The sequence below is a fragment of the Anomaloglossus baeobatrachus genome, chromosome 4 (assembly GCF_048569485.1).
Source record: "Anomaloglossus baeobatrachus isolate aAnoBae1 chromosome 4, aAnoBae1.hap1, whole genome shotgun sequence".
In the NCBI taxonomy this organism is placed as follows: domain Eukaryota; kingdom Metazoa; phylum Chordata; class Amphibia; order Anura; family Aromobatidae; genus Anomaloglossus; species Anomaloglossus baeobatrachus.
Window position 1 is genome coordinate 34,987,458 of NC_134356.1, and position 17,614 is coordinate 35,005,071.

A 17,614-nucleotide genomic window follows, 5' to 3' on the forward strand; every position below is an offset into this window, starting at 1 on the left:
CAAACAGTCTCTCTCTAGACAAAGGCAAACTGGTTAAACATTTTTTGGAACCAGCATCTGCTTTCCAGTCCTTTAACCACAAGGCTCTGCGCAAAACTACCGAATTGGCGGACGCCATTGAGGTGCGACTGGTAGATTCTAGGACCGCATTGATAGCGTAAGACGCAAACGCCGACATCTGCGTGGTAAGGTGCGCCACTTGCGGCACTGCTGGATGCATGATAGCATCCACTTTTGCTAAGCCAGCTGAAATAGCCTGGAGTGCCCATACGGCTGCGAATGCCGGAGCAAACGACGCGCCTATAGCTTCATAGACAGATTTTAACCAAAGGTCCATCTGTCTGTCATTGGCATCTTTAAGTGAAGCGCCATCCTCCACTGCAACTATGGATCTAGCTGCAAGTTTGGAAATCGGGGGGTCTACCTTTGGACACTGTGTCCAGCGCTTGACCACCTCAGGGGGGAAAGGGAAACGCGTATCTTTAGATCGTTTAGAGAAACGCCTTTCTGGGTGAGCGTCGTGCTTCTGGATTGATTCTCTGAAGTCAGAGTGATCTAACAAAGCACTCAATTTACGCTTGGGATAAAGGAAACGAAACTTTTCCTGCTCCGCAGCCGCCTCTTCTGCTGAAGGGGCTGGGGGAGAAATATCCAACAGCCTATTGATGGCTGAGATAAGGTCGTTTACCATGGCATCCCCATCCGGGGTATCCAGGTTGAGAGGGGTTCCAGGAGTGGATTCCTGATCACTCTCATCAGACACATCACAGGGAGACTGATTGCGCTGAGACCCTGAGCAGTGTGAAGACGTCGAGGGTCTTTCCCAGCGAGCTCGCTTAGGGTGGCTGGGGCCATCATCTGAGTCATAATCCTCGGCCTGTGAAGCCGGGGACCCCCCTGTGGGCTGGATACATTCCAAGTAAGGGGGACCTGAGGACAGAGGCCTCGCCGTGCCCAGAGACTGAGCCCCATGCATAGATTGCAAGGTCTCAAGGATTTTTGCCATAGATACAGACATATTATCTGCAAAAACTGCAAAGTCTGTCCCTGTCACCGGGGCAGAACTTACAAGCGTCTCAGCCTGGGTCGCTACCTCTCCTGACTCCGGCTGGCGAAGCAGCACCGGGTCGGAGCATTGCACACAATGGGGGTCATCGGAGCCTGCTGGTAGATTAGCCCCACATGCAGCACACGCAGTATACACAGCCCTTTTTGCCTTGGCCGCCTTGCGTTTTGAGGATGACATGTTGCTGCTTCCACAGAGCGATCTGGGATATGCAGCCAGAAGCGCACCTCACAGTGCAAGTAATACAATAACTATATATCTGTACCCAGTACACTGATACACAGTGAGGCACTAGAGGGACCAGCACAGAAAAATCGCTTACCGCCCGCTTAAAAAGCGGGTGTGTGGTCGCCAGATAGCCCCTAGTCCAGGTCTCCCAGAGCCTTGCGTCCTTCCTCCAGCCAGGCATGCATGTAATGGCTGCCGGCGTCTCGAGAGAGGAAGGGGGGCGGGCCCTGGGCGTTCCTGGCCAAGAGCGGGAAGCCTGCTTCCCTCTGTGCCAAGTGAGAGGGCTGGAGCATGTAAATCAGGCTCCAGCCCTCGTCGCTGCTAGCGAACAGCGTCTCTCCCCTACCCTGAATGACAGGGTGGGGGCGGGAACGAAACGGAGCTGCCGGCGTCCTAGGCCCAAAAAGCCGGGGACTAAATTTATAACCGCCGCCGCCGTAAAAGCGCGGACGGCGGATCCCCGGCGCACCACAAGTCACAGCAGCGCCGCCCGGTCCAGAGGGGGTCGGCGCTGCGTTCCCAAACACAAACAATCCCCCAGTAATCTGTAGGGACACCAACTCCACGTTGCGGTCCCCGGCGCACTACAACACCCAGCCAGCCCGGAGTGTGTCTGTGCCTGCCGGGGACACAGAGTACCTGTATGATGCAGGGCCTGTCCCTGATCGTACTCCTGCTCCGTCTCCATCAGGTTCTAATGGGTCTGTGGATGGAGCCCGGCATCAGAGCTGAGAGGCCGGCAGGATCCCACTTCCACAGAGCCCTACAAGGGGATGTGGAAGGAAAACAGCATGTCAGGCTCCAGCCCTGTACCAGCAATAGGTACCTCAACCTTACAACACCATCCAGGGGTGAGAAGGGAGCATGCTGGGGACACTATATGTGTCCTCTTTTCTTCCATCCGAAACAGTCAGCAGCTACTGCTGACTAAAATCTGTGGAGCTATGCATGTAATGTCTGACCTCCTTCGCACACAAAGCTAAAACTGGAGAACCCGTGATACCACGGGGGGGTATAGCCAGAGGGGGAGGGGCCTTGCACTTTTAATGTAGTGCTTTGTGTGGCCTCCAGAGGGCAGTAGCTATACCCCAATCGTCTGGGTCTCCCAATAGAGCGCTGAAGAAAAGTCTATGATGTTCCCTGAGTCACATGGGGCGTCTGTGCAAAATTTCGTGATTGTAAATGCGACGGTGCAAATTCCTTTAGCGGACACACACACACACACACACACACACACACACACACACACACACTGAGCTTTATATATTAGACTAATGACCTATCATATAAACACAATAAATGACCCTCTCAGGAACAAAGCCATGCTTACCCTTAGCACAAGCCTCTTGTATCTTTCAGACAGGTCTACCTTCAAGGTTTTTCCATGAAAGACTAGAGGGACGATCTCGCAGCGCTTTACCATGTCCTGAGCGTCTTCCAGTTTCTCCATTTCAATGAAGGCCTAAAATGAAAATATATACACTACATTATGTATGTATGCACATATGTTGTAACATACAATATTACACATATATATATATTATATATACACACATACATACATATACACACACACACACACACATATACATATATATATATATACATACATTTTATATAATATATACACACATACATACATACATATACATACACGTCCATATATAATTATATTACACAAACTTACATATAAACACATACATATACACACACATTACATACAGACATACGTACACATGCATACATACACATTCATACATACAATACATACATATATACACACACATACCTACACATTACATACACATACATATATACACACATAGATACACATTACATACATATATACACATGCATACTGTACATACATACATACACCTACATACACACACGTATTTATTATTAGAAAGAAGAAAAAAAAAAATCACAACACTAATATCTAACATGTCCACGACAGCCGCCTGCTGTAACCTTACCTGATTCCTTACTCTCATCAGAATATAGGTTTTCACTTTGCCAAAGTCCTCGGCGAGCTTTACAAGTGCAGCGTCCGTGTAGCCGACACTGGGTAGCTTACTCAGGTGCACGACTTTGCCCGGTTCTGATTTTTTGGGTTCATCTCTTGCGTCAGGCTGCGTATCAATTTTCTAAAAAGAAATATAAAAGCTCAAGATTGGAATTCTAGGTTGCAAGTTTCTACTTTAGGTCCCTGGCACTGTTTTGTTCCTCAATTAATCTTCCTGCAAAAACACATGAATAAATAGTGGAAACGTATGAATAAACTGGTAACAGGAGGTTGTGGGCAATGACTTCCACACTGTGTGTGGATGCAGACAAGAGTGACTGCTTTGTATCAAAACCTGGACAACCCCTTTCAATTTTTGTACCGGCACCGTTCCAGCAACGTGGGCTCCAGGTCTTTCGAGCGCTCGTGTGACATTGGCTGCAGCCCTCATGTGTCGTATCAATTTGCCTTGGCCGCTGATTACTAGGACATGTGAGTGATCCAGCCAAGGTCACGCAACCACTGGGAGACACTGAACCGATGAGGCACCGATTGGGGGAGATGTGTTTTTTATTTTACAGTAGAAAAAAAAAACAAAACAGTATTTAAGTGAGGGTTAACCCCTTCAAGTCTATCATAAAAGGTACTTTCTTGCATATACACGACCCAAAAAAAATATATAAAAAAAATGGATTCAAAAATAGTTGAGAACTCACCTTAATACGTTTATATTTCTGAGACAAGTGGACGCGGACCGGCTTCCCCAGGATCAGAGCTTGATTCGTGCTGTAATAGTCAACTGCCGCCATCGCATCTTCTGGATTGGACATTTCAATAAATGCCTTTCAGGGGTAAAAAGAAAAACAAAAACATAACATTTTATTATAAATGTGCAAAAAGAAGGGAATTTTGTTTACTTACCGTAAATTCCTTTTCTTCTAGCTCCAATTGGGAGACCCAGACAATTGGGTGTATAGCTTCTGCCTCCGGAGGCCACACAAAGTATTACACTTAAAAGTGTAAAGCCCCTCCCCTTCTGCCTATACACCCCCGTGCATCACGGGCTCCTCAGTTTTGGTGCAAAAGCAAGAAGGAGGAAAGTTATAAATTGGTTTAAAGTAAATTCAGTCCGAAGAAATTTCGGAGAACTGAAACCATTGAACATGAACAACATGTGTACCCAAAGAACAACAGCCCGAAGGGAACAGGGGCGGGTGCTGGGTCTCCCAATTGGAGCTAGAAGAAAAGGAATTTACGGTAAGTAAACAAAATTCCCTTCTTCTTTGTCGCTCCATTGGGAGACCCAGACAATTGGGACGTCCAAAAGCAGTCCCTGGGTGGGTAAAGTAAAACCTCGAAATAGAGCCGTAAAACGGCCCCTTCCTACAGGTGGGCAACCGCCGCCTGAAGGACCTGCCTTCCTAGGCTGGCATCTGCCGAAGCATAGGTATGCACCTGATAGTGTTTCGTGAAAGTGTGCAGGCTCGACCAGGTAGCCGCCTGACACACCTGCTGAGCCGTAGCCCGGTGCCGCAAAGCCCAGGACGCACCCACGGCTCTGGTAGAATGGGCCCTTAGCCCTGAGGGAACCGGAAGCCCAGAAGATCGGTAAGCTTCGAGAATAGGTTCCTTGATCCACCGAGCCAGGGTTGATTTGGCAGCCTGTGACCCTTTACGCTGGCCAGCGACAAGGACAAAGAGTGCATCCGAGCGGCGCAGGGGCGCCGTACGAGAAATGTAGAGTCTGAGTGCTCTCACCAGATCTAACAAGTGCAAATCCCTTTCACATTGGTGAACTGGATGAGGACAAAAAGAGGGTAAGGAGATATCCTGATTGAGATGAAAGGGGATACCACCTTAGGGAGAAATTCCGGAACCGGACGCAGAACCACCTTGTCCTGGTGAAACACCAGGAAAGGGGCTTTGCATGACAGCGCTGCTAGCTCAGACACTCTCCGAAGTGATGTGACTGCTACTAGGAAGGCCACTTTCTGCGAAAGGCGTGAGAGAGGAATATCCCTCATTGGCTCGAAAGGTGGTTTCTGAAGAGCCATCAGCACCCTGTTCAGATCCCAGGGTTCTAACGGCCGCTTGTAAGGAGGGACGATGTGACAAACCCCCTGCAGGAACGTGCGTACCTGTGGAAGTCTGGCTAGGCGCTTCTGAAAGAACACAGAGCGCTGAGACTTGTCCCTTAAGGGAGCCGAGCGACAAACCTTTTTCCAATCCGGATTGAAGGAAGGAAAGAAAAGTGGGCAAGGCAAATGGCCAGGGAGAAAAACCCTGATCAGAGCACCAAGATAAGAATATCCTCCACGTCCTGTGGTAGATTTTGGCGTACGTTGGTTTCCTAGCCTGTCTCATAGTGGCAATGACCTCTTGAGATAACCCTGAAGACGCTAGGATCCAGGACTCAATGGCCACACAGTCAGGTTGAGGGCCGCAGAATTCAGATGGAAAAACGGTCCTTGAGACAGCAAGTCTGGTCGGTCTGGTAGTGCCCACGGTTGGCCCACCGTGAGATGCCACAGATCCGGGTACCACGACCTCCTCGGCCAGTCTGGAGCGACGAGGATGGCGCGGCGGCAGTCGGACCTGATCTTGCGTAACACTCTGGGCAACAGTGCCAGAGGAGGAAACACATAAGGGAGTTGAAACTGCGACCAATCCTGAACTAAAGCGTCTGCCGCCAGAGCTCTGTGATCTTGAGACCGTGCCATGAATGTCGGGACCTTGTTGTTGTGCCGGGACGCCATTAGGTCAACGTCCGGCATCCCCCAGCGGCAACAGATCTCCTGAAACACATCCGGGTGAAGGGACCATTCCCCTGCGTCCATGCCCTGGCGACTGAGAAAGTCTGCTTCCCAGTTTTCTACGCCCGGGATGTGAACTGCGGATATGGTGGAGGCTGTGGCTTCCACCCATAGCAGAATCCGCCGGACTTCCTGGAAGGCTTGCCGACTGCGTGTTCCGCCTTGGTGGTTGATGTATGCCACCGCTGTGGAGTTGTCCGACTGAATTCGGATCTGCTTGCCTTCCAGCCACGGCTGGAACGCCTTTAGGGCAAGATACACTGCCCTTATCTCCAGAACATTGATCTGAAGGGAGGACTCTGGCTGAGTCCATGTACCCTGAGCCCTGTGGTGGAGAAAAACCGCTCCCCACCCTGACAGGCTCGCGTCCGTCGTGACCACAGCCCAGGATGGGGGCAGGAAGGATTTCCCCTTCGACAGAGAAGTGGGAAGAAGCCACCACTGAAGGGAAGCCTTGGCTGCCCGAGAAAGGGAGACGTTCCTGTCGAGGGACGTCGACTTCCTGTCCCATTTGCGGAGAATGTCCCATTGAAGTGGACGCAGATGAAACTGCGCAAAAGGAACTGCCTCCATTTCTGCTACCATCTTCCCTAGGAAGTGCATGAGGCGCCGCAAGGGGTGTGACTGGCCTTGAAGGAGAGATTGCACCCCTGTCTGTAGTGAACGCTGTTTGTCCAGCGGAAGCTTCACTATCGCTGAGAGAGTATGAAACTCCATGCCAAGATATGTCAGTGATTGGGCCGGTGACAGATTTGACTTTGGAAAATTGATGATCCACCCGAAACTCTGGAGAGTCTCTCGAGCAATGCTCAGGCTGTGTTGGCATGCCACTTGAGAGGGTGCCTTGACAAGCAGATCGTCTAAGTAAGGGATCACCGAGTGTCCCTGAGAGTGCAGAACTGCTACTACTGTTGCCATGACCTTGGTGAAGACCCGTGGGGCTGTCGCCAAGCCGAAAGGCAGTGCCACGAACTGAAGGTGTTCGTCCCCTATGGCGAAACGCAGGAAGCGCTGATGCTCTGGAGCAATCGGTACGTGGAGATAAGCATCTTTGATGTCGATTGATGCTAGGAAATCTCCTTGGGACATTGAGGCGATGACGGAGCAGAGCGATTCCATCCGGAACCGCCTGGTTTTTACATGTTTGTTGAGCAGTTTTAGGTCCAGAACAGGACGGAAGGATCCGTCCTTTTTCGGCACCACGAACAAGTTGGAGTAAAAACCGTGACCCTGTTGCTGAAAAGGAACAGGGATCACCACTCCTTCTGCCTTCAGAGTGCACACCGCCTGAAGAAGAGCCTCGGCTCGCTCGGGGGGCAGAGATGTTCTGAAGAACCGAGTCGGAGGACGAGAGTTGAACTCTATCCTGTAACCGTGAGACAGAATGTCTCTCACCCAACGGTCTTTTACCTGTGGCAGCCAGGCGTCGCAAAAGCGGGAAAGCCTGCCACCGACCGAGGATGCGGTTTGGGGAGGCCGAAAGTCATGAGGAGGCCGCTTTGGGAGCGGTTCCCCCGGCGGTCTTTTTAGGACGTGACTTAGACCGCCATGAATCGGAGTTCCTCTGATCCTTCTGAGGCCTTTTGGACGAGGAGAATTGAGACCTGCCCGCGGACCGAAAGGACCGAAACCTCGATTGTACCTTCCGTGGTTGAGGTCTGTTTGGTTTGGACTGGGGTAAGGATGAGTCCTTTCCCTTGGATTGTTTAATGATTTCATCCAATCGCTCACCAAACAGACGGTCGCCAGAAAATGGCAAACCGGTTAAGAACTTTTTGGAAGCAGAGTCTGCCTTCCATTCACGTAGCCACATGGCCCTGCGGACTGCCACCGAATTGGCGGATGCTACCGCCGTACGGCTCGCAGAGTCCAGGACAGCATTAATGGCGTAGGACGCAAACGCCGACGCCTGAGAGGTTAAGGACACCACTTGCGGAGCAGACGTACGTGTGACTGCATTAATCTGCGCATGACAAGCTGAGATAGCTTGGAGTGCCCATACGGCTGCGAATGCTGGAGCAAAAGACGCGCCGATAGCTTCATAGATGGATTTCAACCAGAGCTCCATCTGTCTGTCAGTGGCATCTTTGAGTGAAGCCCCATCTTCCACTGCAACTATGGATCTAGCCGCCAGTCTGGAGACTGGAGGATCCACCTTGGGACACTGAGCCCAGCCCTTGACAACGTCAGGGGGGAAGGGATAACGTGTATCCTTAAGGCGCTTGGAAAAACGCTTATCTGGACAAGCTCGGCGTTTCTGGACTGCCTCTCTGAAGTCAGAGTGATCCAGAAACGTACTCAATGTACGCTTGGGAAACCTGAAACGGAATTTCTCCTGCTGAGAAGCTGACTCCTCAATTGTAGGAGCTGGGGGAGAAATATCCAACACCTGATTGATGGTCGCTATAAGGTCATTCACTATGGCGTCACCTTCAGGTGTATCTAGGTTGAGAGCGGCCTCAGGATCAGAATCCTGATCTGCTACCTCCGCTTCATCATCCGGAGAGTCCTCCTGCTGAGACCCTGAACACTGTGATGAAGTCGAGGGAATTTCCCAGCGACCCCGCTTAGGCGGCCTGGGACTGCGGTCCGTGTCAGAGACCTCACCCTGGGACCTATGGGTCACCCCAGGAGCACTTTGCTGCTCCAACTGAGGGGGGCCTGGGGTCAATGATTCAACAGTGCCCGTGGCCTGAGTCACCGGTCTGGACTGTAAGGCTTCTAGTATCTTAGCAGACCATTTATCCATACTCTCAGACAGTTTGTCAGCAAATACTGCAAACTCTGTCCCTGTCACCTGGACAGTGGTAGCAGGTGGTTCCACCTGGGCCACCAGTAGCAGAGGCTCCGGCTGAGTAAGTGCCACAGGGGCCGAGCAATGCACACAATGAGGATCGGTGGAACCTGCCGGTAGTATAGCCGCACATAAGGTACAGGTTGCAATGTAAGCCTGTGCTTTGGCACCCTTGCTTTTTGCGGACGACATGCTGTTGTCTCCTCTGAGTACAATCCAGGAGGGTATATAGCCGAAAGTCAACAGTGCGACCGTACAGTGTAAATGTATAGCATATAAGCATATATATATATATATATATATGTACACTTCGGCACTCAGTGGGGCCAGCACCCAGGTGCTGCTTACCGACCGCTCAAAGCGGTTGTGTGATCACCAGATTCCCTGCCTGGGCCTCCCAGAGCCGTGTTGTCTCTCCTCTCCAGCGTCAGAAGTGCTGACAGGAATGGCTGCCGGCGTTCTGTGGGGAGGAGGGGGCCGTGGGCGTGCCCTAGAAAGTGCGGGAATCTGATGCCCCACTGTGCTGAGTGAGGGGGGAGGAGGATACAAAGTATGCTCCAGCCCTCAGCGCTGACGTCCTGTGCAGCGTCCCGCCCTTCCCCTGACTGGCATGCCTGGGGGCGGGAATATGAGATACTAGGCCGCAAAAGCCGGGGACTAAAGTTATAAGCGCGGCCGGCAAATAAGCGCGGCCGGCGCGGTAGTCCCCGGCGCACTAACACACCCAGCAGTGCTGCAGTGTGTATGGCACAAGCGCTCCATGCGCGGTCCCCCAGGGGGACACAGAGTACCTCACAGTAGCAGGGCCTTGTCCCTGACGATACCCGGCTCCTGTCCAGCAGATTCCCCAGGGGCTGCGGAGGGAGCACGGTCCCAGTGCCTCGAGACCGATTAGGATCCCACTTCACCCAGAGCCCATTAAGGGATGGGGAAGGAAAACAGCATGTGGCTCCTGCCTATGTACCCGCAATGGGTACCTCAACCTTAACAGCACCGCCGACCAGAGTGGGGTGAGAAGGGAGCATGCTGGGGGCCCTGTTATGGGCCCTCTTTTCTTCCATCCGACATAGTCAGCAGCTGCTGCTGACTAAGATGTGGAGCTATGCGTGGATGTCAGCCTCCTTCGCACAAAGCATAAAAACTGAGGAGCCCGTGAGGCACGGGGGGTGTATAGGCAGAAGGGGAGGGGCTTTACACTTTTAAGTGTAATACTTTGTGTGGCCTCCGGAGGCAGAAGCTATACACCCAATTGTCTGGGTCTCCCAATGGAGCGACAAAGAAAAAAAAAAAAAAAAGGAACCCCCCCCCAAACTTTTAGCTTTGGGGTTTAGTTAAACATTCAGGTATAGTAAAGATATCTCCGCACTTGCAGACATCAGCTGATGTTAATGAGGAGAAATATAAATATTAAATTTAAATATAATATAATGTAATATAATATTATAATATAATATTATTATATAATATATTATAGTATAATATATTAAAGTATAATAATATAATATTATAATATAATATATACACACACAGCTGGCCAAAAGTATTGGCACCCCTGCAATTCGGTCAGATAATGCTCAGTTTCTTCTTGAAAATTATTGCAATCACAGATTCTTTGGTATTATTATCTTCATTTATTTTGCTTGCAATGAAAGAAGGGAATTTTGTTTACTTACCGTAAATTCCTTTTCTTCTAGCTCCAATTGGGAGACCCAGACAATTGGGTGTATAGCTTATGCCTCCGGAGGCCACACAAAGTATTACACTAAAAGTGTAAAGCCCCTCCCCTTCAGCCTATACACCCCCCGTACTGCTACGGGCTCATCAGTTTTGGTGCAAAAGCCCGAAGGAGGAAAAAATTATAAACTGGTTTAAAGTAAATTCAATCCGAAGGAATATCGGAGAACTGAAACCATTTAACATGAACAACATGTGTATACAAAAACAGGGGCGGGTGCTGGGTCTCCCAATTGGAGCTAGAAGAAAAGGAATTTACGGTAAGTAAACAAAATTCCCTTCTTCTTTGTCGCTCCTTATTGGGAGACCCAGACAATTGGGACGTCCAAAAGCAGTCCCTGGGTGGGTAAATAATACCTCATAATAGAGCCGTAACGGCTCCGTCCTACAGGTGGGCAACTGCCGCCTGAAGGACTCGCCTACCTAGGCTGGCATCTGCCGAAGCATAGGTATGCACCTGATAGTGCTTCGTGAAAGTGTGCAGGCTCGACCAGGTAGCTGCCTGACACACCTGCTGAGCCGTAGCCTGGTGTCGCAAGGCCCAGGACGCTCCCACGGCCCTGGTAGAATGGGCCTTCAGTCCTGAGGGAACCGGAAGCCCCGAGGAACGGTAAGCTTCGAGAATTGGTTCCTTGATCCACCGAGCCAGGGTTGACTTGGAAGCTTGTGTCCCTTTACGCTGACCAGCGACAAGGACAAAGAGTGCATCCGAGCGGCGCAGGGGCGCCGTTCGAGAAATGTAGATCTTGGCGGACGTAGGTTTCCTAGCCTGTCTCATAGTGGCAATGACCTCTTGAGATAATCCTGAAGACGCTAGGATCCAGGACTCAATGGCCACACAGTCAGGTTGAGGGCCGCAGAATTCAGATGGAAAAACGGCCCTTGAGACAGCAAATCTGGTCGGTCTGGCAGTGCCCACGGTTGGCCGACCGTGAGATGCCACAGATCCGGGTACCACGACCTCCTCGGCCAGTCTGGCGCGACGAGGATGACGCGGCGGCAGTCGGCCCTGATCTTGCGTAACACTCTGGGCAACAGTGCCAGAGGAGGAAACACATAAGGAAGCCGAAACTGCGACCAATCCTGAACTAAGGCGTCTGCCGCCAGAGCTCTGTGATCTTGAGATCGAGCCATGAATGTTGGGACCTTGTTGTTGTGCCGTGACGCCATTAGGTCGACGTCCGGCATCCCCCAGCGGCAACAGATCTCCTGAAACACGTCCGGGAGAGGGACCATTCCCCTGCGTCCATGCCCTGGCGACTGAGAAAGTCTGCTTCCCAGTTTTCTACGCCCGGGATGTGAACTGCGGATATGGTGGATGCTGTGGCTTCCACCCACAGCAGAATCCGCCGGACTTCCTGGAAGGCTTGCCGACTGCGTGTCCCACCTTGGTGGTTGATGTAAGCCACCGCTGTGGAGTTGTCCGACTGAATTCGGATCTGCTTGCCTTCCAGCCACTGCTGGAACGCTTTTAGGGCAAGATACACTGCCCTGATCTCCAGAACATTGATCTGAAGTGAGGACTCTTGCTGAGTCCACGTACCCTGAGCCCTGTGGTGGAGAAAAACTGCTCCCCACCCTGACAGACTCACGTCCGTCGTGACCACCACCCAGGATGGGGGTGAAGGGAATTTTGTTACTTACCGTAAATTCCTTTTCTTCTAGCTCTTATTGGGAGACCCAGACGATTGGGGTATAGCTACTGCCCTCTGGAGGCCACACAAAGCACTACATTAAAAGTGCAAGGCCCCTCCCCCTCTGGCTATACCCCCCCGTGGTATCACGGGTTCTCCAGTTTTAGTGCCAAAGCAAGAAGGAGGAAGCCAATAACTGGTTTAAACAAATTAACTCCGAATAACATCGGAGAACTGAAAAACCGTTCAACATGAACAACATGTGTACCCGCAAACAACAAAAAAACATCCCGAAGGACAACAGGGCGGGTGCTGGGTCTCCCAATAAGAGCTAGAAGAAAAGGAATTTACGGTAAGTAACAAAATTCCCTTCTTCTTCAGCGCTCTATTGGGAGACCCAGACGATTGGGACGTCCAAAAGCTGTCCCTGGGTGGGTAAATAAATACCTCATGTTAGAGCTGCAAAACAGCCCTCCCCTATGGGGGTGTCACTGCCGCCTGCAGGACTCTTCTACCTAAGCTGGCATCCGCCGAAGCATAGGTATGCACCTGATAATGCTTGGTGAAAGTGTGCAGACTGGACCAGGTAGCTGCCTGGCACACCTGTTGAGCCGAAGCCTGGTGACGTAATGCCCAGGACGCACCCACGGCTCTGGTGGAGTGGGCTTTTAGCCCTGAAGGAACCGGAAGCCCCGCAGAACGGTAGGCCTCTAGAATTGGTTCTTTGATCCATCGAGCCAGGGTGGCTTTAGAAGCCTGCAACCCCTTGCGCGGACCAGCGACAAGGACGAAAAGTGCATCGGCACGGCGTATGGGCGCCGTGCGGGAAATGTAGATTCTGAGTGCTCTCACCAGATCTAGCAAACGTAAGGCCTTTTCATACCGGTGAACCGGATGAGGGCAAAAAGAAGGCAAGGAAATATCCTGATTAAGATGAAAAGAGGATACGACCTTAGGGAGAAACTCCGGAATGGGGCGCAGCACAACCTTGTCCTGGTGGAACACCAGGAAGGGAGCCTTAGATGACAGAGCTGCCAGCTCAGACACTCGCCGAAGCGATGTGATTGCAACAAGAAACGCCACTTTCTGCGACAGCCGAGAAAAGGAAACTTCCTTCAGAGGCTCGAAGGGCGGCTTCTGGAGAGCAACTAGTACCCTGTTCAGATCCCATGGATCTAACGGTCGCTTGTACGGGGGCACAATATGACAGACCCCCTGCAGGAACGTGCGCACCTTAGGAAGACGTGCTAGACGCTTCTGAAAAAACACGGATAGTGCCGAAACTTGCCCTTTAAGGGAGCTGAGCGACAAGCCCTTTTCTAACCCCGATTGCAGGAAGGAAAGAAACTTGGGCAATGCAAATGGCCAGGGAGACACTCCCTGAGCAGAGCACCAGGACAAGAAAATCTTCCACGTTCTGTGGTAGATCTTAGCCGAATTCGACTTTCTAGCTTGTCTCATTGTGGCAATGACTCCCTGAGATAATCCAGCAGATGCTAGGATCCAGGACTCAATGGCCACACAGTCAGGTTCAGGGCCGCAGAATTCTGATGGAAAAACGGCCCTTGGGACAGTAAGTCTGGTCGGTCTGGCAGTGACCACGGTCGACCGATCGTGAGATGCCACAGATCCGGATACCACGACCTCCTCGGCCAGTCTGGAGCGACGAGTATGACGCGGCTGCACTCGGATCTGATCTTGCGTAGCACTCTGGGCAAGAGCGCCAGAGGTGGAAACACGTATGGGAGCTGAAACTGCGACCAATCTTGAACCAAGGCGTCTGCCGCCAGAGCTCTTTGATCGCGCGACCTCGCCATGAATGCCGGGACCTTGTTGTTGTGCCGGGACGCCATTAGGTCGACGTCCGGCACTCCCCAGCGGCGACAGATTTCCTGAAACACGTCCGGGTGAAGGGACCATTCCCCTGCGTCCATGCCCTGGCGACTGAGGAAGTCTGCTTCCCAGTTTTCTACGCCTGGGATGTGAACCGCGGATATGGTGGATGCTCTGTCCTCCACCCACATTAGAATGCGCCGGACTTCTTGGAAGGCTTGCCGACTGCGCGTCCCTCCTTGGTGGTTGATGTATGCCACCGCTGTGGAGTTGTCCGATTGGATTCGGATCTGCTTTCCTTCCAGCCACTGTTGGAAGGCCAGTAGAGCAAGATACACTGCTCTGATCTCCAGAACATTGATCTGAAGGGTGGACTCCTGCGGAGTCCACGTCCCCTGAGCCCTGTGGTGGAGAAATACTGCTCCCCACCCTGACAGACTCGCATCTGTCGTGACTACTGCCCAGGATGGGGGCAGGAAGGATCTTCCCTGAGACAATGATGTGGGAAGGAGCCACCATTGTAGAGAGTCTTTGGCCGTCTGGGAAAGCGAGACTTTCCTGTCCAGGGACGTTGACTTCCCGTCCCATTGGCGGAGAATGTCCCATTGAAGTGGGCGCAGATGAAACTGCGCAAAGGGAACTGCTTCCATGGCTGCCACCATCTTCCCTAGGAAATGCATGAGGCGCCGCAAGGGATGCAACTGGCCCTGCAGGAGAGATTGCACCCCTGTCTGTAGTGACCGCTGCTTGTCCAGCGGAAGCTTCACTATCGCTGCTAGAGTATGAAACTCCATGCCAAGATACGTTAGTGACTGAGTCGGTGATAGGATCGACTTTGGAAAGTTGATGATCCATCCGAAAGACTGTAGAGTCTCCAGCGTAGCATTCAGGCTGAGTTGGCATGCCTCCTGAGAGGGAGCTTTGACCAATAAATCGTCTAGGTAAGGGATCACCGAGTGTCCCTGAGAGTGCAAGACTGCTACCACCGCCGCCATGACCTTGGTGAAGACCCGTGGGGCTGTCGCCAGACCAAATGGAAGAGCTACGAACTGAAAATGGTCGTCTCCTATCACAAAACGTAGAAAACGTTGATGTTCTGTAGCAATTGGCACGTGGAGATAAGCATCTCTGATGTCTATTGAGGCAAGGAAGTCTCCTCTGGACATTGAGGCAATGACAGAGCGGAGGGTTTCCATCCGGAACCTCCTGGCGTGCACATGCTTGTTGAGCCGTTTTAGGTCCAGAACAGGACGGAACGAGCCGTCCTTTTTTGGAACCACAAAGAGATTGGAGTAAAACCCTTGCCCTTGTTCCTGAGGAGGGACTGGGATAACCACTCCTTCCGCTTTTAGGGAATCCACTGCCTGCAGCAGAGCATCTGCTCGGTCTGGCCGTGGGGAGGTTCTGAAGAACCGAGCTGGAGGACGAGAATTGAACTCGATTCTGTACCCGCGAGACAAAATGTCCGTCACCCACCGGTCTTTGACCTGTGACATCCAAATGCCGGAAAAGCGGGAGAGCCTGCCCCCGACCGGCGATGCGGAGGGGGGAGGCTGGAAGTCATGAGGTAGCCGCTTTGGAAGCGGTACCTCCATTTGCTTTCTTGGGGCGTGTGTGAGTCCGCCACGAATCTGAGTTTCTTTGCGTCCTCTGAGTCCCTTTGGACGAGGTAAATGGTGTCTTGCCCGAACCTCGAAAGGACTGAAACCTCTGCTGCCACTTTTTCTGCTGAGGTTTGGGTGTTCTGGGTTGTGGTAAAGAGGAGTCTTTACCCTTGGACTGCTTAATGATGTCAGCCAATGGCTCGCCAAACAGTCTCTCTCTAGACAAAGGCAAACTGGTTAAACATTTTTTGGAACCAGCATCCGCTTTCCAGTCCTTTAACCACAAGGCTCTGCGCAAAACTACCGAATTGGCGGACGCCATTGAGGTGCGACTGGTAGATTCTAGGACCGCATTGATAGCGTAAGACGCAAACGCCGACATCTGCGTGGTAAGGTGCGCCACTTGCGGCACTGCTGGATGCATGATAGCATCCACTTTTGCTAAGCCAGCTGAAATAGCCTGGAGTGCCCAGACGGCTGCGAATGCCGGAGCAAACGACGCGCCTATAGCTTCATAGACAGATTTTAACCAAAGGTCCATCTGTCTGTCATTGGCATCTTTAAGTGAAGCGCCATCCTCCACTGCAACTATGGATCTAGCTGCAAGTTTGGAAATCGGGGGGTCCACCTTTGGACACTGTGTCCAGCGCTTGACCACCTCAGGGGGGAAAGGGAAACGCGTATCTTTAGATCGTTTAGAGAAACGCCTTTCCGGGTGAGCGTCGTGCTTCTGGATTGATTCTCTGAAGTCAGAGTGATCTAACAAAGCACTCAATTTACGCTTGGGATAAAGGAAACGAAACTTTTCCTGCTCCGCAGCCGCCTCTTCTGCTGAAGGGGCTGGGGGAGAAATATCCAACAGCCTATTGATGGCTGAGATAAGGTCGTCTACCATGGCATCCCCATCCGGGGTATCCAGGTTGAGAGGGGTTCCAGGAGTGGATTCCTGATCACTCTCATCAGACACATCACAGGGAGACTGATTGCGCTGAGACCCTGAGCAGTGTGAAGACGTCGAGGGTCTTTCCCAGCGAGCTCGCTTAGGGTGGCTGGGGCCATCATCTGAGTCATAATCCTCGGCCTGTGAAGCCGGGGACCCCCCTGTGGGCTGGATACATTCCAAGTAAGGGGGACCTGAGGACAGAGGCCTCGCCGTGCCCAGAGACTGAGCCCCATGCATAGATTGCAAGGTCTCAAGGATTTTTGCCATAGATACAGACATATTATCTGCAAAAACTGCAAAGTCCGTCCCTGTCACCGGGGCAGAACTTACAAGCGTCTCAGCCTGGGTCGCTACCTCTCCTGACTCCGGCTGGCGAAGCAGCACCGGGTCGGAGCATTGCACACAATGGGGGTCATCAGAGCCTGCTGGTAGATTAGCCCCACATGCAGCACACGCAGTATACACAGCCCTTTTTGCCTTGGCCGCCTTGCGTTTTGAGGATGACATGTTGCTGCTTCCACAGAGCGATCTGGGATATGCAGCCAGAAGCGCACCTCACAGTGCAAGTAATACAATAACTATATATCTGTACCCAGTACACTGATACACAGTGAGGCACTAGAGGGACCAGCACAGAAAAAACGCTTACCGCCCGCTTAAAAAGCGGGTGTGTGGTCGCCAGATAGCCCCTAGTCCAGGTCTCCCAGAGCCTTGCGTCCTTCCTCCAGCCAGGCATGCATGTAATGGCTGCCGGCGTCTCGAGAGAGGAAGGGGGGCGGGCCCTGGGCGTTCCTGGCCAAGAGCGGGAAGCCTGCTTCCCTCTGTGCCTAGTGTGAGGGCTGGAGCATGTAAATCAGGCTCCAGCCCTCGTCGCTGCTTGCGAACAGCGTCTCTCCCCTACCCTGAATGACAGGGTGGGGGCGGGAACGAAACGGAGCTGCCGGCGTCCTAGGCCCAAAA

The 17,614-nt window shown here is 52.0% G+C and overlaps 1 protein-coding gene across 2 annotated transcripts in view; it reads right to left on the bottom strand.

The window, feature by feature from the left end:
• Positions 1-17,614, bottom strand: part of MATR3 (matrin 3) — a 77,554-nt gene that overhangs the window by 30,812 nt on the left and 29,128 nt on the right. For both annotated transcript variants that reach the window (XM_075344238.1, XM_075344236.1), the window contains 3 exons: positions 4,016-4,141; positions 3,271-3,441; positions 2,625-2,756 (listed from right to left, as the gene is read on the bottom strand). In XM_075344238.1, the coding sequence (XP_075200353.1) occupies positions 2,625-2,756; positions 3,271-3,441; positions 4,016-4,141 (429 nt within the window). The remainder of the gene's footprint in view (positions 1-2,624; positions 2,757-3,270; positions 3,442-4,015; positions 4,142-17,614) is intronic.